The 21,506-nt window shown below is 41.7% G+C and overlaps 4 protein-coding genes across 7 annotated transcripts; 3 read left to right on the top strand and 1 right to left on the bottom strand.

Annotated features, from left to right (window-relative positions):
- The first annotated feature begins 24 nt into the window (after positions 1-24).
- LOC130163581 (cystine/glutamate transporter-like) lies at positions 25-5,573 on the top strand. Its single transcript, XM_056367865.1, has 12 exons — positions 25-355; positions 991-1,117; positions 1,189-1,304; positions 1,418-1,543; positions 1,650-1,749; positions 2,494-2,538; positions 2,638-2,761; positions 2,837-2,940; positions 3,026-3,122; positions 3,637-3,786; positions 3,880-4,057; positions 4,390-5,573. The coding sequence occupies exons 1-12, from the start codon at positions 142-144 to the stop codon at positions 4,452-4,454; spliced, it is 1,446 nt and encodes a 481-aa protein (XP_056223840.1). The 5' UTR covers positions 25-141; the 3' UTR covers positions 4,455-5,573.
- A 1,056-nt stretch (positions 5,574-6,629) lies between these two features.
- LOC130163229 (cystine/glutamate transporter-like) lies at positions 6,630-13,153 on the top strand. Its single transcript, XM_056367229.1, has 12 exons — positions 6,630-6,992; positions 7,731-7,857; positions 7,929-8,044; positions 8,131-8,256; positions 8,361-8,460; positions 9,199-9,243; positions 9,343-9,466; positions 9,542-9,645; positions 9,731-9,827; positions 10,821-10,970; positions 11,064-11,241; positions 11,582-13,153. Exons 1-12 carry the CDS (start codon positions 6,638-6,640, stop codon positions 11,644-11,646), a joined length of 1,587 nt encoding a protein of 528 aa, XP_056223204.1. The 5' UTR covers positions 6,630-6,637; the 3' UTR covers positions 11,647-13,153.
- A 116-nt stretch (positions 13,154-13,269) lies between these two features.
- Positions 13,270-19,030, bottom strand: foxm1 (forkhead box M1). 4 transcript variants are annotated; one of them, XM_056367221.1, is made up of 9 exons: positions 18,864-19,030; positions 17,284-17,777; positions 17,021-17,172; positions 16,318-16,509; positions 16,050-16,178; positions 15,776-15,835; positions 15,254-15,302; positions 14,929-15,101; positions 13,270-14,712 (listed from the first exon to the last, which is right to left on the bottom strand). In XM_056367221.1, exons 2-9 carry the CDS (start codon positions 17,774-17,776, stop codon positions 13,885-13,887), a joined length of 2,076 nt encoding a protein of 691 aa, XP_056223196.1. In that variant the 5' UTR covers position 17,777; positions 18,864-19,030; the 3' UTR covers positions 13,270-13,884. The 4 variants fall into 4 exon arrangements, with proteins under 4 accessions (XP_056223196.1, XP_056223194.1, XP_056223197.1 ...); XM_056367219.1 differs by lacking the exon at positions 18,864-19,030 and adding an exon at positions 18,071-18,344; XM_056367222.1 differs by lacking the exon at positions 18,864-19,030 and adding an exon at positions 17,931-18,051.
- Positions 19,031-19,124: 94 nt separating this feature from the next.
- rhno1 (RAD9-HUS1-RAD1 interacting nuclear orphan 1) lies at positions 19,125-21,335 on the top strand. The gene is made up of 3 exons (XM_056367235.1): positions 19,125-19,275; positions 19,436-19,623; positions 19,849-21,335. Exons 2-3 carry the CDS (start codon positions 19,459-19,461, stop codon positions 20,584-20,586), a joined length of 903 nt encoding a protein of 300 aa, XP_056223210.1. The 5' UTR covers positions 19,125-19,275; positions 19,436-19,458; the 3' UTR covers positions 20,587-21,335.
- The last annotated feature ends 171 nt before the right edge of the window (positions 21,336-21,506 follow it).

Below are 21,506 nucleotides of genomic sequence, written 5' to 3'. Positions count from 1 at the left end.
CAAGCAGCAGAAAGTAAGGGGTAGAGGGGACCATGTTGTGGCCAGTGTTGTCTCTTTCTGCCATGGCTTCTTGGACAGTCAGTCAATTGCTGTAAACTTGTGCTGCTTAGCAACAACATACTTTCTCAGAAGCAAGCGCAGATGGAGAAAGAGGGGGATGACAAGAAGGAGAAGACAGGAGAGGACGCGGTGCACCTTCGCAGAGAGATAGGCCTGCTGCCTGCTGTTTGCTTCATCATCGGGACGGTGGTGGGCAGCGGCATCTTCATCGCACCAAAGGGAGTCCTGATGAACAGTGGGAGCGTGGGGCTCTCTCTGCTGGTGTGGGCGCTGTGTGGAGTCCTCTCATTGATTGGTAAGAGACTTATCTACGGAGTGTCATGATAAAAACATGAAAAATTTGTATATGTACATATTCTATATTGATGTATCTATATGATGAATTTTCATATGATATAACATGTTGCAACTATATATCATAATGATATATTTTGATTTATATCATTTATTAAAACAACATATGTATAAATTCTATGTGCTTATACTGTTTTTCTTAATAATTCCAAATAATTCCTTAATAATTCCTCAATAACATATCTATTTCCCCATTCTAGGAAAGTGGTCTTAGACTTTTGGAACCCACTGTGTATAATATCAACATGTATTGACAGGCTTTGGGATGGATATATATTTATGTAACATATGTCTACAATATAAGAATATATATATATATATACATACATATATTAAATCTGTGTCAACTGTAGGAAATGTAATAAAATCAGCTGCAACAAAGGATATAAGGGGAAAATTCATGTTACAGTAGCAGAACAGGAAAGAGGCTAAAGAGATAGGAAAAAAATAAGATAAAATAAATAAAATGACAAATAGAATGATTAGCATCATATATAATATACAATCCTTGGGCCCTTATACAGAACATGAATCGTTTGTTTTTCCAAACCCCTGCTCTTCTGTCGGTTCCATCAGGGGCTCTGTGTTATGCTGAACTGGGCACTACTTTCACAAAATCCGGGGGCCACTACACTTATCTACTGGAGACCCTGGGGCCGCTGCCGGCCTTCTTACGACTCTGGGTGGAGTTCATTTTCATCAGGTTAGTCTTGTTTTTGGACACCTTGAAAAGAAAGTTGACTTCAAGTCAAACCACTGTTCTCCACCTTGCAGGCCGGCTGTGGCGTCCTACATGTCCCTGGCTTTCGGCCGCTACGTGGTGGAGCCGTTCTTTGCACCGTGTGTTGCCCCCACGGTGCTGATCAAACTTGTCAGTGTCCTCGGCTTGAGTGAGTGATTTTATACCTCCTCTTTCTACCCACAATACCTTTCTACCACTCTATATTTCCATGTACTGGAAGATAAACTTTTCTTTTACAGGTTTATCTTTATGTGTCTGTAGCATTTGTCGTGGCTATCAACTGCTGGAGCGTGACCATGGCCTCTCGCACTCAGGTCACATTGACTTTCGTTAAGACGTTTGCTCTGGTCCTCATCATCATCCCTGGCATCATCGCTCTGGCCAAAGGTGAGGCGCCTTTTGAACTGTTAGGTCCTGTCACATGGCACTCACAAGGTTGTTGTTGATAATGCTCAGTTTCTCTCTCTCTCTCTCTGTCTCTCCTTCTTTCCAGGAAAGACAGAAAATTTCCAGAATGGTTTTGAGGTCGACTCATTAACACTGGATAAGCTGCCACTGGCCTTCTATAATGGCCTATACGCCTACGGGGGATGGTAATCAACCATTCAGACGGCCTTTTCCACACATTATACAGTGTATTCACCAATGTAAGGGAGACTGGGGATGGTTGTAACATTTTTGACATTTCTGTCTGTACTGTATCTCGGAGCTGTTTTAAGCCAGTGCGTTCAAAATGTGATACAAACTAGTTACATGTGTCTGCCATTAAATGGTGTTAGTGTTATCTCTGCAACACAAACAGAAAATGAATGGTGTAGTCTAAAACCCAAGGAATGAAATGTTACAATTCACCCGTAGTCTGGCTTAATGTAACATTTCTATCACTTCTTTTCTTCTACTGAAGTTAGCATGCTAACCTGCTAGCCCCGCCCTGTTCCATCTTGTAAACACAATGGCTGAAGGCTCTTGACAAGTCACCATTATCACCACCAACAATTTGTGTGTGTCTCTATGTGTGTGTCTACGTGTATCTCTGTATACGTAAGTTGCACTAGCCATTAAGCTAACAGCTAACAGCTTAAACACCAGCACTAACAACTAGCATGAATGATATCTACGTAGACGCACCATAAAAATGATTTAAGTTTGAAGAGTTTAACGAGAAAAAGCAGGCAATGCTGTTACAACCATCCCGGGTCTCCCCTATGATAAATAACAAACAAATTACAATCAGAAAAGACACCAATATACATTCTAACATTCATTGAGACCTGATAAATACACATAACAATGACAGCTCTATGCCTCTGTGTCTGGTCTCTTCCTTTTTCCTTCAGGTTTTATCTGAACTTTGTCACTGAAGAGGTCATTAACCCAAATAGGTATTTCACATTTGACATCAGCTCTCCAGTCCGTCCATTTTTAAAAGGCAGGTTTGCTATGTAGTACTGTATCTCTCTGTGTGCGGCCTGTCTCATCAGAAACATCCCGCTGGCGATAATCTGCTCCATGGTGGCGGTGACATTCCTTTATGTGCTTATTAACGTGGCCTACTACACCATGATGACCCCCGCTGAGCTCCTGCTGTCTGATGCTGTGGCTGTGGTCAGTATCCTGAAATCAAAAGGCAGAGCTGGAGGAAATAGAGTAGGTCTGATCCCTGTGTGTGTCTCTCTGCAGACGTTTGCTAACCGCGCTCTCCAGGGATTAGCTTCGGTGATTCCAATCCTTGTGGCCCTGTCCTGCCTCGGAGCACTTAACGGAGGCTTCTTTGGATCTCCCAGGTGATCTGGGTGCAGAAAGATTGATATTGTGCCATCGAGGGTTGAACAGGTTGATTGTAATTGTTCCTCGCTCACTGTGTTGCAGGATGCTGTTTGTGGGAGCCAGGGAGGGCCACTGGCCACCGATCTTTTCCATGATTCACATCCGCAGACACACACCTTTACCTGCTGTGCTGTTACTGGTAAAACACTTTCTACACACTGGAAACCAGCATGATCAGGCGAGCTGCCCATTTCTAATTTCATGCCAATGTCACTACATGAACAGACCAAAAAGAGCAGGGCAAAGCAAAGCATTGATGTTAGATCAAATCTTAACTCATTGTCCACTTATTAGCTTTTTTTCTGAGCTTTCATTCACATCTCACAGTCTTCATCATTGGATGGACTTTACTTATTAAGATTTTTTTGTCAAAGTTCTGTTTCCAAGGTGTTACGCCCCACGTCTGAGTTGCCCTAAGGGGCGCACGAAACTCTCCCAGTGACCCAACAAACTCATAAGACTCTAAAATCTAAAATCTAAAATAATAAAAGTTTTATTTAACATCAATGTACAAATGGAACAGGACATTAAATTAAGACAACAAAAGAACACTACAAAAATCTCAGGCGGATGTTTCACATCACTAGATATAAAAGTCCCAACAGAAGCAGACAGTATGGATATGTCACTGTAGTTGTGTTGTCTGTCTCCAGTACCCCTTGGTGGTGTTGATGTTAATCACTGGAGAGATCTACCAGCTCATCAACTTTGCCTCCTTTGCTCGCTGGTTCTTCATCGCCTTGGCAACTCTGGGGATGCTCATCCATCGGTATCGCTTCCCTCTCCACCCAAGACCTTTCAAGGTTAGAGTGTCTGTAGTTATTGCACTGGACTGCAGAAATGTCTCTGTACACTAACCTGACCAAACACTGCCATCTTATTTGCTCTTTTGACAGGTGCCCCTGGTCATCGCTGTCACCTTCACGGTGGTTTGTTTCTTCATCGTGGGTCTGTCTCTGTATTCAGACCCCTGGAACACAGGGCGAAGCTGCGCTCTCACACTGACTGGAGTCCCGGTTTACTATGTGACCGTCTACCGCTTTCGTTTGCCCCATAGATGGAGACACATCTTCGGTAAGTCACACCAGGATCTGCTTAAACGCTCCATAAGAAAATGCACGACTACATGAGTGAAAATGAGACGTCAGCTGCTTGTAGACCAAAGACAAGTTTGTACATAATACTGAGATGGAAACATGCTTCTTTTCCAGGTTAAGACAAAAGTACACACCTCAGAAAAAAGGGGTCCAAATCCAAAAATGCAGTAAATATAATAGGCTATCATTTTAACCTCAGGCTCTTGGCTCCTATAAGCCGAGGGTTTGGGTTGGACCAGGGGTAAGAAAGGCAAGTATGAAAAGCCGTCTCAGCTCTCGCATGATTCTGACTCTCCTCCACTTTTCCAGACTACTGCAGCAAGCAGCTGCAGATCCTTCTGGAGGTGGCCCAACAGGAAGTCCAGACGTACTGAGGACGTCTCATACCACCTTAACAAGTCCTAGAACTTGGGCATTGTTTACGAGTGTAGTATGCTGGAAACTTCTCTTCTCTGTCTAAAACTGCTTTCTTCTATTTTCCTGTTTGTGCTTCATGACAAAAACGAAGGCAGTATGCATTCTGATTGAATATGTATGGATTAAACTCGCTCTTTGCTTCTGGGAGTACTTTGGTAAAGAGGAACAATCAACTTGCTCTGGATCTCAGCAATAATAGATGTGTAGTGTGAGATGAGATCACCATCGTCGTCAGTGTACAGCCACCTTAAGTTGGGAAACATTAGTCAGTGAAAGAGTTCCATCTGCTGGCCAAAGGAAGAGGAACATCCCAGCTGTGATTTCACTCAGGGTGGACACAATAACATGAACGTCTGCACAACTTAATGTAGTGTAATGCAACTGCCTGAAGCTGGCAATGTTCAGTTTTCATTATCTGTTTTGGAAAAATGCTGATTTTAACTTTTTTCTCATTTTGGAAAAACCACCCATCCTTAAACTCTTTCTAACACATGCTTTTCCCATTTTGTTTCCCCTTAAAGAGCTTTAAGCTCAATCAATCATTAGTTTATTCCAAATTTAACTGAAGTTATATGATGTTAACATCGAGTAAAGTATTCAAATCCATATCATCATCACATGGAAATATTTTAGATGCCTTGTGCATCATTTTTATACCTAAAAACATTCATGCTGACACAGTGTATCCAAACAAAAGCACACATAACAAAATGACAATAAGGTCAAGGTTCAGATGTTCTTTTATTCTTCTTTTTTTTTTTTTAAATGCCAACAAAAAACTAAATCCATGTAGAATAGCAAATCTTGGAATGGATTTTGTTTCATATTATAATGAGCCATGGGTAAAATTTTCAGTGATTGTCTGTGAAAACAGTATCTCAAGTGAAGGCCAAAGCATTTCCTACATCTATATTTCAATTTTTATCTAGTAGTATTCAAATACATATTGTGTTGCACCGGGATATAATTTGACTAATAATTGATATAATAAATCAAACAAACAAAACACATGCTAAGAAAATAGTCTTTTCTTTTTACAGTGACTGCAAAAAAATGACATCCACTCATCTCATACATGATCTCTGAGGTCTAATGTGTCTTCTGAAGGGTGTTAAAAAGCTGCATCTAGTAACTGTAGTACATTTTCATGCTGTATTGTCTGTGTGTCTGCACTGGAATGCATGACATTGTTAAAATGAGCATGGAGTAGAAACGTCTCATCATCATCATAAGTATTGCAGGACTCATATTGTCCTCATTAGAGATCCTGCTGCATGACATATCTGCTTGTATATGAAGAAACATTATTTCAAAACTTTAAACTTGTAAAAGTCCGTTTATTAGTTTTAACAGCAGGAACAGGAACGCACCTCTCAGCTTCTTGATCTTCCAACCAAACAAAGGCATCATATGATCCGGTTACGCTTAACCCAGGACACATAAATGTCATTACACACCAGCAATCAAATTCCACAGTCTTACAGTATCATCATTCATATATCTGCTTTTGGCTTTTGTCGTCTTGTGACATCTGAATCCGAGAGGAGCTGTGACTGCAGATGAGGTCGCTCACACGTCATAAATCTTGGTATGTGATGTGTGTGGAAGAATTTTAACAAGCAGAGCCGTCGCTGATGGAGTGAAACTGACATCAATACAGTGGTCAGTCAAGTGAAAATGAGGGAAAACAAGCTAATAGAGCGGCCCCTGTCATTTCTTTTGTTTTCTGTTGCCTGCTGTTCTGAGGCCTGTTTGATCTTGGCAGAAATATCACCGTATTTTATCTCCAGCTGAAGCCAGATGTGTGTGAAAGCTGAGAGAGTTACTGAAATAAAAGGAACCGAACATCAAACCATTAACACGTTGTTTTAGAGGGGGACAGGATGAAAATGCCTGTTGCAGTTGAAAGCAGCCCTCCTGCAGTCTGTGCAGCTGCCTGTACAACACCCTGACCTTTTTTTTCCCCCTGCACCCGAAAAGGCCTCAGTCAAGCTGCACACGAATGGACGAGCACATGCACACATGCAAACACAACAACGTAGGACCACACAAGCCTTTAAACTGCCAGGATTACTTGCTGAAGCCTGGAAGAGTGCTGGCTTTGTTTCCTGCTCAGGCTGGGTGGGTGGGGTTAGAGCCAATGAGGGGAGAAAAGCAGAAAGTAGGGGGTAGAGGGGGCCATGTTTTGGCCAGTGGGGAAGGCTGTACTGTTGCTGTGCTGCTGGGCAACAACAGACAACTTTCTCAGAAGCAGAGTTTTGCAGACACAAAAATGGTGCAGATGGAGAAAGAGGGGGATGACAAGAAGGAAAAGAAAGGAGAGGACGCGGTGCACCTTCGCAGAGAGATAGGCCTGCTGCCTGCTGTTTGCTTCATCATCGGGACGGTGGTGGGCAGCGGCATCTTCATCGCACCAAAGGGGGTTCTGATGAACAGTGGGAGCGTGGGGCTCTCTCTGCTGGTGTGGGCGCTGTGTGGAGTCCTCTCATTATTTGGTAAGAGACTTATCTATGGAGTGTCATGATAAAAACATGAAGCTGTGTTTTATAATTGTTATTTCTGAAACATATGTCTGGAGTATGGAGATGAGACATGATAAGAAGGCCGTATTTGAATAAAAATGTGTTAACTCAGTCATAATTTACAGTTAAGTTAAATAAAATGATTAATCATGACATTTAGTTATACTTTTCAAACACTTACAGGACTTGTTGTTTTTGAATGCATTAACTGATCATTACCAACTGTGTATAATATCATGTATTGACAGGCTTTGGGATGGATATATATTTATGTAACATACGTATGTCTACAATATAAGCATACATACATAAACATACATATTTGTATGAGCTAGACATATATGTCAGTATATGAAATTGTTCCAATTTCTGGTAGGTTTCAGATCTAATTTTTACATATGTGTTTTTATTTTATAAGGACATATATTTCATATAGGGAAATTGAATATATGTGCATATATTACATTTGTGTAAACTGTAGGAAATCTTATAAAATTAGCTGCATCATACAAGACAGGATATAAGGGGAAAATTCATGTTACAGTAGCAGAACAGGAAAGAGGCTAAAGAGATAGGAAAAAAATAAGATAAAATAAATAAAATGACAAATAGAATGATTAGCATCATATATAATATACAATCCTTGGGCCCTTATACAGAACATGAATCGTTTGTTTTTCCAAACCCCTGCTCTTCTGTCGGTTCCATCAGGGGCTCTGTGTTATGCTGAACTGGGCACTACTTTCACAAAATCCGGGGGCCACTACACTTATCTACTGGAGACCCTGGGGCCGCTGCCGGCCTTCTTACGACTCTGGGTGGAGTTCATTTTCATCAGGTTAGTCTTGTTTTTGGACACCTTGAAAAGAAAGTTGACTTCAAGTCAAACCACTGTTCTCCACCTTGCAGGCCGGCTGTGGCGTCCTACGTGTCCCTGGCTTTCGGCCGCTACGTGGTGGAGCCGTTCTTTGCACCGTGTGTTGCCCCCACGGTGCTGATCAAACTTGTCAGTGTCCTCGGCTTGAGTGAGTGATTTTATACCTCCTCTTTCTACCCACAATACCTTTCTACCACTCTTTTCTTTTACAGGTTTATCTTTATGTGTCTGTAGCATTTGTCGTGGCTATCAACTGCTGGAGCGTGACCATGGCCTCTCGCACTCAGGTCACATTGACTTTCGTTAAGACGTTTGCTCTGGTCCTCATCATCATCCCTGGCATCATCGCTCTGGCCAAAGGTGAGGCGCCTTTTGAACTGTTAGGTCCTGTCACATGGCACTCACAAGGTTGTTGTTGATAATGCTCAGTTTCTCTCTCTCTCTCTGTCTCTCCTTCTTTCCAGGAAAGACAGAAAATTTCCAGAATGGTTTTGAGGTCGACTCATTAACACTGGATAAGCTGCCACTGGCCTTCTATAATGGCCTATACGCCTATGGGGGATGGTAATCAACCATTCAGACGGCCTTTTCCACGCATTACACAGTGTATTCACCAATGTAAGGGAGACTGGGGATGGTTGTAACATTTTTGACATTTCTGTCTGTACTGTATCTCGGAGCTGTTTTAAGCCAGTGCGTTCAAAATGTGATACAAACTAGTTACATGTGTCTGCCATTAAATGGTGTTAGTGTTATCTCTGCAACACAAACAGAAAATGAATGGTGTAGTCTCAAACCCAAGGAATGAAATGTTACAATTCACCCCGTAGTCTGGCTTAATGTAACATTTCTATCACTTCTTTTCTTCTACTGAAGTTAGCATGCTAACCTGCTAGCCCCGCCCTGTTCCATCTTGTAAACACAATGGCTGAAGGCTCTTGACAAGTCACCATTATCACCACCAACAATTTGTGCGTGTCTCTATGTGTGTGTCTACGTGTATCTCTGTATATGCAAGTTGCACTAGCCATGAAGCTAACAGCTAAAACATTAGCACTAACAACTAGCATGAATGATATCTACGTAGACACACAATAAACATGATTTAAGTTTGAAGAGTTTAACGAGAAAAAGCAGGCAATGCTGTTACAACCATCCCGGGTCTCCCCTATGATAAATAGCAAACAAATTACAATCAGAAAAGACACCAATATACATTCTAACATTCATTGAGACCTGATAAATACACATAACAATGACAGCTCTATGCCTCTGTGTCTGGTCTCTTCCTTTTTCCTTCAGGTTTTATCTGAACTTTGTCACTGAAGAGGTCATTAACCCAAATAGGTATTTCACATTTGACATCAGCTCTCCAGTCCGTCCATTTTTAAAAGCCAGGTTTGCTATGTAGTACTGTATCTCTCTGTGTGCGGCCTGTCTCATCAGAAACATCCCGCTGGCGATAATCTGCTCCATGGTGGCGGTGACATTCCTTTATGTGCTTGTTAACGTGGCCTACTACACCATGATGACCCCCGCTGAGCTCCTGCTGTCTGATGCTGTGGCTGTGGTCAGTATCCTGAAATCAAAAGGCAGAGCTGGAGGAAATAGAGTAGGTCTGATCCCTGTGTGTGTCTCTCTGCAGACGTTCGCTAACCGCGCTCTCCAGGGATTAGCTTCGGTGATTCCAATCCTTGTGGCCCTGTCCTGCCTCGGAGCACTTAACGGAGGCTTCTTTGGATCTCCCAGGTGATCTGGGTGCAGAAAGATTGATATTGTGCCATCGAGGGTTGAACAGGCTTATTGTAAATGTTCCTCGCTCACTGTGTTGCAGGATGCTGTTTGTGGGAGCCAGGGAGGGCCACTGGCCACCGATCTTTTCCATGATTCACATCCGCAGACACACACCTTTACCTGCTGTGCTGTTACTGGTAAAACACTTTCTACACACTGGAAACCTGCATGATCAGGCGAGCTGCCCATTTCTAATTTCATGCCAATGTCACTACATGAACAGACCAAAAAGAGCAGGGCAAAGCAAAGCATTGATGTTAGATCGAATCTTAACTCATTGTCCACTTATTAGCTTTTTTTCTGAGCTTTCATCCACATCTCACAGTCTTCATCATTGGATGGACTTAACTTGTGATGTTAATCACAAATGTATCAGGACACTAAATTAAGACAACAAAAATCTCAGGCTGAGAGGCAGCACACCCAGCAGACCCCACACTGAAAGCCTCTGCCCTTCTGCTGCTTGGACCACAGTTTTTAAAGCCTTCCTTCCCAGGCCAGGTGCATCTCATGAAGGAATCAGCTTGGGCCTGGGCGGAGCTATAGAGGAGACAGGACAGGGAAAGGACAAACAACACTGGAAAGGCATACTACCTTAACAAAGGTCAAGAATGAATTTTCACCCTTAAAACCATGTAATGATAATACTGCTGATTCCATTCTGTTCACATTGTTATAAATATTGCTTTTAATTTTTACCATGTTATTAACATGATGTGTGTCTGGGGAGAGTTATAGTCCTCTGTGATCTCAGTGTTTCAGAGGATCTATAATCAGCCAGAAAGTAAAACTAAATTCCGGGAGAAGATTTTTATGTTTGTAAGATTCCTAGATGTACGGTCAAATTTAAATACATTATATACAGGGTTTGGGACCCTTTACATAAATTTAGATATTCTGAAACACATAAACATTTTTTTAGTAATCGCCTGGGATTCATATTTTGATTGTTTTTTGGCAAGAAATCCTGAAATTAGAATTAGCATCTTTAGTGGCAGCAAAATACATGATAGAAAATGATGTATTCTCCCAATAAGAGGAGCTTTACTAAACCACATCACTAGATATAAAAGTCCCAACAGAAGCAGACAGTATGGATATGTCACTGTAGTTGTGTTGTCTGTCTCCAGTACCCCTTGGTGGTGTTGATGTTAATCACTGGAGAGATCTACCAGCTCATCAACTTTGCCTCCTTTTCTCGCTGGTTCTTCATCGCCTTGGCAACTCTGGGGATGCTCATCCATCGGTATCGCTTCCCTCTCCACCCAAGACCTTTCAAGGTTAGAGTGTCTGTAGTTATTGCACTGGACTGCAGAAATGTCTCTGTACACTAACCTGACCAAACACTGCCATCTTATTTGCTCTTTTGACAGGTGCCCCTGGTCATCGCTGTCACCTTCACGGTGGTTTGTTTCTTCATCGTGGGTCTGTCTCTGTATTCAGACCCCTGGAACACAGGGCGAAGCTGCGCTCTCACACTGACTGGAGTCCCGGTTTACTATGTGACCGTCTACCGCTTTCGTTTGCCCCATAGATGGAGACACATCTTCGGTAAGTCACACCAGGATCTGCTTAAAAGCTCCATAAGAAAATGCACGACTACATGAGTGAAAATGAGACATCAGCTGCTTGTAGACCAAAGACAAGTTTGTACATAATTCTGAGAAGGAAACGTGCCTCTTTCACATTTTCGAGGGAAAGACAAAAGTACAGACCTCCATAAAAATGTGCTCCAAATCCAAAAATGCAGTGAATATAATGGGCTATCATTTTAACCTCAGGCTCTTGGCTCCTATAAGCCGAGGGTTTGGGTTGGACCAGGGGTAAGAAAGGCAAGTATGAAAAGCCGTCTCAGCTCTCGCATGATTCTGACTCTCCTCCACTTTTCCAGACTACTGCAGCAAGCAGCTGCAGATCCTTCTGGAGGTGGCCCAACAGGAAGTCCAGACGTACTGAGGACGTCTCATACCACCTTAACAAATCCTAGAACTTGGGTATTGTTTACAAGTGTAGTATGCTGGAAACTTCTCTTCTCTCTCTCTCTGAGTTTTACATAGAAAACTGGAGATTAAGAATAAGTGAGAGAATGAATTAGACAAAAGGTAAATAGCTTATGCTGGAGGAACTTTTGTCAACCGTTATTCATGAACATCTTAAGCTCTGCTCTTGATAGTCTTATTTTTTAAACTTTTGTAAGAACCAATAAAGTCATTTTTGAATCCCAGAAACAATCTATAAAGTGTTTATATAAATAGAAATAATAAAAGGCAGCTATGCTGTGTAGTTTTTCTAAATACACTGTTTCATGTTACTGCACTGCAGCTTGTGTGACGCTGTTGAGGTTGCATCTTGTCCATTTACATTGATTAAATGTGAGCTGATCCAGGCTGATCATAAGTGTGACAATAAAAGCGCTTCATGCTGTATGAGGCACCAACACCAACAGTTTTATTGTACAGTCATAGAAACACCAACAAGGCACATGCTGCGAGAGCCGTCTGCCAGGAACCACAACATTCCTCTCTTACTTAACATCAGCTCCAAATGTAAACAGATCTAGTTACTGCAATGTTAAAACTCTCACATATACATACACACACTCGTGCTGATATAGCTGAAGACTTACATTATTTTGTGGCATCTTCAAAAATGGGAACATATCCCATTCTGGTGTATCCCATTGTGCTGCTAAAACTGCTTTCCCCTATTTTCCCGTTTGCGCTTCATGACAAAAAAACGAAGGCGGTATGCATTGTGATTGAAAACAAATACAATCTGTGCTGGATAGATACTAAATAATAAGCATTTTGTTCCCAAAGATGATGTAAATGTGTTGATGTAAAACCCACGGCATGCAAAAATGTCCCTGCCCTGAAGCTGATACTGGCATACTGAAGAACAAATACTGTGAGGACTCTTAAAAGTCAAGTGATGACAAGTTTGATCATAAACATAACAATCCTATTTCTGTTAGTGCTACTTGTATTACGTTGTCATTTATTTATTTATTTATTTATTTCTATTGCTAACAATCCTGCATCACAATCTAAAAATCTAAACGTCGACTCCAGGAAGCTGAACTGAACCAAACGGCACAGAAGCATCTCCACCGGCTGATCGGCCAATATAATGTCTTACCATTTACATATGTAAAAGCTAAATTATATATTAAAGATGTGCAAATCAACATACATATACACTCATACAGTATTTCTCTTCTCTAGCGATTCCTTCAAGGGGACAGACGGATTTGACAGAATAGATGATTAAAGAAAAACTGGTTTCACAGACGGAAATAAAGAGTGACACCGAGGAAATTAATGAGCGAAACAACCAATGAAAAACCTAAGCCAGAGGCGGAGAGAAACATCCAATGACATGTGAGCAGCTTTGCTAATTTGACTTGGTAATTAGAATTAAAGTGTCCCTGTCATTCTTTAAATAAAAAAAAAAAAAAATCTTATTTAATTTCCAACAGCAGCCAGAAACATCTGAACAAAGCAAAGCAGATGCAAAAGAAAGCAAATGGTCTTAAAACAAAGGAAGCTAAGCTTTTTGGCATGCACTCAAAAAGGTTCAAATGAATGACTACAGCAACTGAATGGAAGGTTTCGCCTTTACACTAAAGGCTGCAGTTTGTAAATTTCAAATCAATCTGGTAATATGAATAATACTACAACGGTAAAGGTTGATTCTTTTGGGGGGGGGTGCTCTACTACATTCCACCAGATGGCAAGAACAATATCCTAAACTATAAAACATTATGGATTCCACCTTTAATCCATGTGCAAAGGTTAATTTAATATCAATCTTCAAGCCAATTAACTCAACTTCCAATTGGGAAAAACTAAATATCTATAGTTTTAAATATCTATAGTTCTAAACTTATGCTTCATGTTCTTGGTGACGCCTAATGTCATCCGCATGTATTTGCGTCTTCGGCATCTCACCCTGACCAAGCTGATTAACTCCAGTTATCATTATGAAACAACGTAATGTTCCTGTTAACCCAGTTGTTATAGTCCCAATAGACCTTCTCAAAATCTGAAATCCAAATTTCCACAGTTGGTTTTTCATTTTTCCTACATTTGCACCTGCTTTGCTGTTTCTGTGTGGGCGCTCCCGCCCATAGTGTTTTGGAAAACATATGACACTGCCATGTCAACAAAAGGAAATGTGTTTCTGGCCCTCAGGCTACTTGAACTGTGGGATGAACTCAGACCAGCTGATGTTAGCCATACCTAGGTCCTCATCATCCAGACCAGAGAAGCTAATGTCCACTAGTATCTTGCTCAGGCTGTCGTTCATGGTATCCAGGACAAGGCCCTCTGTGATCGAGCGGTTAGCCGGCGTGGAGCTTCCCGCCTGAAGCAGCTCTCTGGAGCAGCTGCTTCGGAGGTGTTCGATGGGAGAGTCTGTGGGTCCGGTCACTCTGGAGGGAGCGGATGTGAGCAGCTCTCTGGGGGAGTTAAAGAGGGGCCAGTCTTTAAAGGGAGTGCTGTTGAAGCTGAATGTGGTGTAGTCGTGCCGGGGGGTGACAGCGGGACCGCCTGGTGTGCGAATGGGGCTGAAGTCCAGAAAGTTTTGGCTCTCTTTTCCCACAGGGGTCACTTTCCAGGGCTCGGGTAAGACGTTAGAGGGGGCCTTGCTGGGGGTGGAGGAGGCCAGGTGGCTGCTACTTTTTATGGGGGTCTTGAAGGAGAACTCCCGGTCGGGGCTGTGCTCCTCATGCCGGTGCTCATCCAGCTCGCTATCTTGCATGTCGTGGAAGGTGGAGGCGTCAGAGGCTACGCCAGAGTCAAAGAAAGTATTATCAGGACAGAGGAGGACGGGCTCCTCATGCAGAGAGTGAACCAGGCGCTGTTTACGCCTGGAGCTGCTGGCTTGTCTCTTTGGAAGAGCTTTAGGAGTCTCGCATTTAATCGGAACACAGACCGGCTCCTCCTTCATCTCCACCTTCATCTCCTGGTCATTGTTCCTCTGAGGATACACTACCACAGCTGGGGCATCACTGTGTGTCACCTGTCAGAAATTCAAGCATGCACTTAAGTCAACCAGGGACTGTGTCCTGCACATTAATAAGAAATCTACCCCACCCTAAACAACTTTATTCCTGCAGAGCTGATCCAATTTGACTACACATGATGAAATATCTAAAATGTATTCATGAAATGTAATACTTCAAGAGTGTGCAGTTGGATTCGGCCGTAGTTCTGCAGTGCATGACAGAGTCTTTACCTTAGGGGCTATTCGCACTCTCTTGGCCCCCCTTGAAATGTTCCGTTTCTGCTGCGGGCAAGCGGGGGGAAACGGGGCCGATGAGGACGGCAGGTAGACGGAGGAGGTGACGGGGAGCTGGATAGGGACCAAGTAGGAGTTGGTTCGAGGGAGAAGAGGTTTCATCCTTCTCTCTGAACACAGAAAGGACAGCAACAACTCAGGAGGGGATCTTAATGAAGAATTTTTGAACTAAAAAAACAAAAAATTCTGACCATTTGCCAGATTCAAGCTGTTTTCTCCCCCATTTAACTCTATCAAAGTCCTTCCATCTCTGTTAACTCACCAGAGCCGGTCGGTGTCTTTCTTGCATCAGGAAGCATCCTCTTTTGTTGCTGTGAAAAATAAAGTAAATATAAATATAAAGTATACTGCCTTAAGTGCTTTGCTGTGCTCTCTCATTCCTGACTACATTTTAGTAATAACACGTGAAAACAGCACAAGGTAAGCCTTGTTCTCTTGCAATGTTTTAAGGTATGGCAAGTTAGAACGAAGGAAAGTCAACATTAGAAGTCTGTCCCTACTTTATAGAGTAATGGTGGATACATTTATGAGTGTACACGTTCTTTGGTGGACAAGGAATGTCGTCTGAAAGCAGACTAGTCAGTCAGTGTGACGTTAGCGTCTCTGCTGCTCATCTCTTCCTGCAACAAAAACATTTCCCTAGACCTCAGATCACCAGCTGCAGCTGCATTCTTTGGGTCCAAGAGGCGACTGACATCTTCTGATTTTTTTCTGTCCCTCCTTTGCTTTCTGCTGCCTGTCTGCAACCATGAAGAGAACTGAGAGAAGGGTAAATCAATCTTACTTGGTTGGGAAATAAAAGCATTGGCACTGGAACAGGAGCGGTCATTGGGTCGCAACCGGGCTGTGGAGACGGATGTGAAGTGAGACGGGGGAAAAAAAAAACCCAAAACAAAAAAACCCAAAACATAAATACTGGAAAAAGTAAGTCCATAATAAGTTCATAGTTTACCTTGAAACACAAAGGATGACTAAACACACACACACACACACACACACACACAATAAAAAACTATTTACTTTAGGGCTTTTGTGAAAAGAGAGAAAGGTGTGCTCACCTTATACACCTGATCAAGAGTGAGGCATCGATTGGCCTCAGGCCGGATGGTCCAGAAAGAAACTTTCCCATCTAGTGACGTCTCCCGAATGAACATGTCGTGTAGAGAGAGGTTATGGCGGATCGAATTCTGCAACAATAAATGAGTTAAAAAATAATCTATAATGCATGTTTCAGTAAGTGATACTCCAAAGGATCGTTACTCAGTGGGTCTAATCTATCTGCTGCACAGAATGTGACCAGGAGTTATACATTATACTTTTAAGTACCTTCCATCCTGGTTTGGCCACCTCTCTGAAGTAGGGAAAGTGGTCCTCGATCCACGTGTAAATCTCTTTCAGTGTCATCCTCCTATTCTTCCTACTGTTGATAGCAAACTGGATCATGGCCATGTAGGAGTATGGTGGCCTCTCTGACATGGGTTGTTGAACGGCTTCTCCATCAATTTGTGTACTGTGTGCCTGTACAAAAACAGAGGGGGAAAAAAGGACAGATGCATAAAATACAGTGCATGTAGAGGTGCAGAACATTTTAGATTGGTGTGATCAGTTTAGGCAAAATCTAAACTAAGAGATTACAACTGAGTTCATCTTTCTGTCACATTTATACACTTGACAAAAGGTGATGAACTCAACAAAAGCTATTACAACAGTCTTAACATATGTATTCATGTTTTAGCTTTGTATTTCTCTCCTTTATTTTTCTCCCAATTTCCATTTTTACAAATCTAATCCCAGCAGTGCACTGCATGTTATTTCATTAATTTACACCAAAGTATTTCACATAAAGACTTTCAACTTGCTGATGTTAGTTTTCTTACATTTGAGCTGATACTATTTTCTTTACTATTGGCAATCTTAAATGTCTGGAAACAATTATCCTCATATTAAAGCCTAACCTCATGAACCTGCGATCTGAATACTATAAAGGTCATTGTGAATCACCGTGAGATGACAAGAAGGAGAAGCTGACCTGGAAAGTCTGTGAGATTGAGTTTTGGTTCTCCTTGTTGGTCACCTGCTTGGTAGGATCTGGTTCGAAGGCACATGTGCTCATTCTGCCCAGCCATTGAATATTGGTGAGGCTGTCGTCTAAAGGACCACATTCCAGGTCCTTATTCACTACTGAGAAAAGCAAAAAAAAAAAACCCATTATTGCTTAAACAAAGGAAGAATTTAAGATAGCTGACCAAGTTGGTGCAATTAAACAATTACAAAAAAATCTTATGTCCATACATGGTTTAATTCCAGTGAGAGGTTTAGCATCAGGGGAGTTATGGATAGTTTCTGCCTTCACTGGTTGTCCATCTGTACTCCTTGTTGAGACGTCATCCCCTTCAGCAGCAGTCTGACAATGGGATCCATTGTCGCAGCTACCATTCTCACTAAGAAGGATGAACTTGTTTGGCCCCTGGACACCACACTCTTTGCCTTTGGCAGTGAGGGCCCCGATGACACTTTGAAGGTCTGCGGTTTTGGGAATGACAACCACCTGAGTGTCAGACATAGAGGGGTGATTCATAATGCGGATCCCATCAGGGAAGCACTGAGTCGCAGCTTGTTTTGAAGGTTCCTGGGAGCCTGATGCACCAGACTGGCTTTGCGGTTCAGCTGCTGGTGGATCATTTTGCTGAAAAGGCAACTTCCTTCTTTTGAGGATCAGGGGTCTCCTTGGGCTCCGTCTCATTGTCATCAGATCATTGAAAAGCACCTGGGTCTTTACTGGCATTCTGTACAAAAACAACACAATGGAAAATACAAAAAGTTGACATTTAAAATCATGGATTGCTCCAAAGCCAGAAATATTTATCGTTTATCAGTACCTCGTTTGTACCATATGAACAAACTGCGCTAACTGGAATTACCGGTAGATTAACGTTTACCTGGCAGAGGGGATGAAGTCGATGCTAAGCTAGTCAAACTGTTAATTTAAGGCTCGATTCAAACCGCTACTGTTTACGCTAATCGATTTAGATTGACACGAAGAAATCAGTTCATATCAAATACGAGTCAGTCACTTCACCTCAAGATGAAGTTCAGCTCCACATTTTCCGTGTTTCGTTTTTTTTTTTTTTTAATCTCTGCGATTGCACCCAGCCTATTTCCAGACATCGGTTGGTGATAACGCCTTCTAGAACCACAGTCGTTGGGTGTCTGCGGTTGACAACGTGTTTTTTGTAACGTTTACCGCTAATTTTCTGGCAAACATCCAGAGCTGATGTGGATTTATAACTGACTTATTCAAATATAGTAAAAATCATTCGGCTAATAAAGAAACGTTGCCTCGATTATCCCCTGGACAGCCTTCTATCTGGAAAATATTTCAAATTGTACAGCTGATTCATACTGCTTTCTACCGCACACTAGGGGCGGTGCGATTAATGGAGAAAAAATTCTATTAGAACAAGCGCTGCATTGTTTATGTTAGGTATGCCGAATTAAAGACGTGTTTGTAATAGTTCATAGACATTTCAAATGGTTTAAATTCCGATTTCAAGTAAAGAAGACGTAATAAAAACTTTACAATATCATATGGCCTAAATGGAGTTCAGTGTGACATTTCTTTGACGCCTAAGAATGACACGCATCGTGCTACTAAAAGTTTTCCAGGTATTTGGAGGAACACTACAGTAGACGTTTGTTTTTTCTCGTTAAACCGGAAGAAAACGCCGATTAGCTATTGCAATAAGCGAGCGCAAATTCGCTAACATTACAACTTTCTCCTAGCTAACTGTGGTTGGAAGCTAAGCTAGGTTAGCTAGGTGGCTAGTCATCAACGCTATTGTGACAAACAGCAAATCAAGATAAAGCCAAACCTTCACATTACTGCGATGTTTCAGGCAATCCCGCTTGGCTGGTCTGCTACTGGTACTTAAAAGAGTCTATTCATATTCGACGTTCAATCAAAGGATGCATGATATCTGTAATATTACTTTCATTTAGTGTTATTTACATGCCGTCTGGTCGATTCAGTAACGTTTTTGAATTTTGGCGCTGTGGGCACTACCCCCGTCAATTCAATCACGAGGTAAGAAATTGCACCAATAGCGGCTAGACAAAGAGAATACGATGGAACCAATCAGAGACGACAATGGTGGAAACCGGGAAATAAGCCGGAAGACAGAAAATTCAGAGTAGATAACGACAATGGCATAACAAACTTTTTACATATACATATATTAATAGCATGTAATGATGGCCATGTCTTATGCAAAGATCCACATCAAGGTAAGTATAATACCGGGCTAGTTGCTATGAATGAATACGTAACGCTCAAAGGTATACATCTGGTTATGGACGTAAACAATAGTGTCGGTCTGGGAACAGAAAAAATCGATAATTTTAATGAGACATTTTTACAGATTTAATGGTGTTTTTATTTCCCTAGGTGTTCGGTAATGATTTATATTAATGCCCCGTAAAGCCACAAAGATAGAGAAGTCTCCCCTGCTATTTGTGGAGCGGCCTTTGTGTGGAGCCAGACTCCAAAATGTGCCCGAAGTCAGAGCAGCACTCAACCCCAAAGAATTTTTCACAGAGACACAAGCACACAACAGCCCAGCTCTCTGTTCGTGGGTAAGTTGTTCATTCATTTTGAAGATGGGGCACAGCTCTGTGGTTTAAATCATTGCCATTAATTGCTAAAGAGACCTTTAACATGTCACTGAATCAGTTCTAGCTGAAAGGGTTTGCTGATTAACCCGAACTTACTGTACAATTAATGCATAATTAATCATAATAATTCTTATATGACTCAAATTTTATTCCACTGTTTATTTGCTCTACTTTTAATCTTTTCAGGTAAGCCCACAATTCGACAGTTCAGTTGCAGCTGCACCTCCATTGAGACGAGGGAGGAGAAAATGCCAGTCTGCCACAAGCATCCTTGACGGTTGCAGTCAGCTGTCCAGGAAAAACAGTGTGTGCAAATTCCCCTCATTATCGTTTCAGACAAGGTCAAGAGACCAGTCTCATCAACCAAAGGGTAAACGCACAAAGAAGGTTGCAGAGTCTACTGTTGTGTCTCATGCAGGAAATCAACCACGGGGATCATGCCAGATCAAAAAGACAGTTTCAAGTGCACAGTACTTAGACACACCAAAGAGACGCTCAACCTCAATCAGAAGAAGGAATGTGGAGAGATTTTCTGATGGTGCTGCATCATCCAGCAGATGTTTGGATCAACCCGAAACTTGCTCTCTTCAAGGGAAGAGATGCAGACTTCCAGCAGACAGTGTTTCAACACCTGCCTCCGGTGAATTCAGGCCCTCTGAGTTCAGCAGTGTTGGCCCACCACCTGATGTGGACACTCCAAAAGTTATACAAGAAGGGAGTAGTTGTGCCCCCTCCCCCATTATGCACCTGCTACTCGCTGAGCCATGTACACCACCATGTAATCAGCCACCTGACATTTTAGTGGCTGACACACCAGAGAGGGATTATGGGTTGAAGGTGACATGGAGGAGGAGAATGGGACTGATGTTGCTGTTAAAAGACAGGGGCCATCTCTCTGATTCAGATGTGCTAATTCAAAGTTGATGTTGAGGTTTGGTGAAAAGATGATTAGACAAACGATGCAGACAGAAGAAACACTTATTAAGTATTAGACCACTTCTGTGATCAGAATTCTTCATATGAACTATTTTTTTTGAATTGCATTGAGCTTCGGCATTCTAAAGTGATTCGTCACATTTCAGTTCAGTAGCTGTTTACTTCTTTTTAGTTTGAATGAACCTCCTAATGATAAGTCAAGGATGTATTGAAATGACTCACTCACTTTATCTGCACAGCCCTGGTAGTTTGGATCAAATCAAATACTAAATAAATCAAAATTACTGTTTAATTGCAGCAATGTCCAAGAGGCAAGCCTTTTTTTTCATAAGTGAGAATATGTTTAGATGGATAACAATTATACTGTGCTCTTGCACAATATGTTGGAAATCAGATGCAATCCTTATGTTCAAATCCAAGCCTGGCCTACCTAGCAATACAAGCCTATTCCTTGCTATTTTTATGCCTCTGAAATTAAGTAATGATATATGGGGAAAGCATTTGTCTTCTTGGGCTGTAAATGATATCACATTCGCAAAATCAAGCTAACTCTATATATAATTTTATCACTGACATGAAATATTATGCTTGTTTAATAAAAACCAAGGGTGCTGCAGAAGGATCATTTGAACGCTGTTTTTGGTGATTGTGAGCAATGCTGTGTTACTTAGACATATCTTGTATTTTGCAAAAGAGATGTTGAATAAATATATGCGTGCAAAGAGAAAACTAAATAATCAGGAGGCAGCCATTATTTCTAGTAAGTAAAAACTAAACATAATAACAATATACACTGCTTAATAAAATATTCCAGAAAAAAATGTTTCATGCCTTCAAAAATGACAATATATTGTCATTTTACAGATGTCATTGTATAGTACAATACAAACCTTACATTATGTCTTGAT

This window comes from Seriola aureovittata, chromosome 22 (genome assembly GCF_021018895.1).
Source record: "Seriola aureovittata isolate HTS-2021-v1 ecotype China chromosome 22, ASM2101889v1, whole genome shotgun sequence".
NCBI classification, from domain to species: domain Eukaryota; kingdom Metazoa; phylum Chordata; class Actinopteri; order Carangiformes; family Carangidae; genus Seriola; species Seriola aureovittata.
The sequence above is the reverse complement of the archived record's forward strand: the minus strand, read 5'-3'. Positions and strand labels throughout refer to the sequence as shown.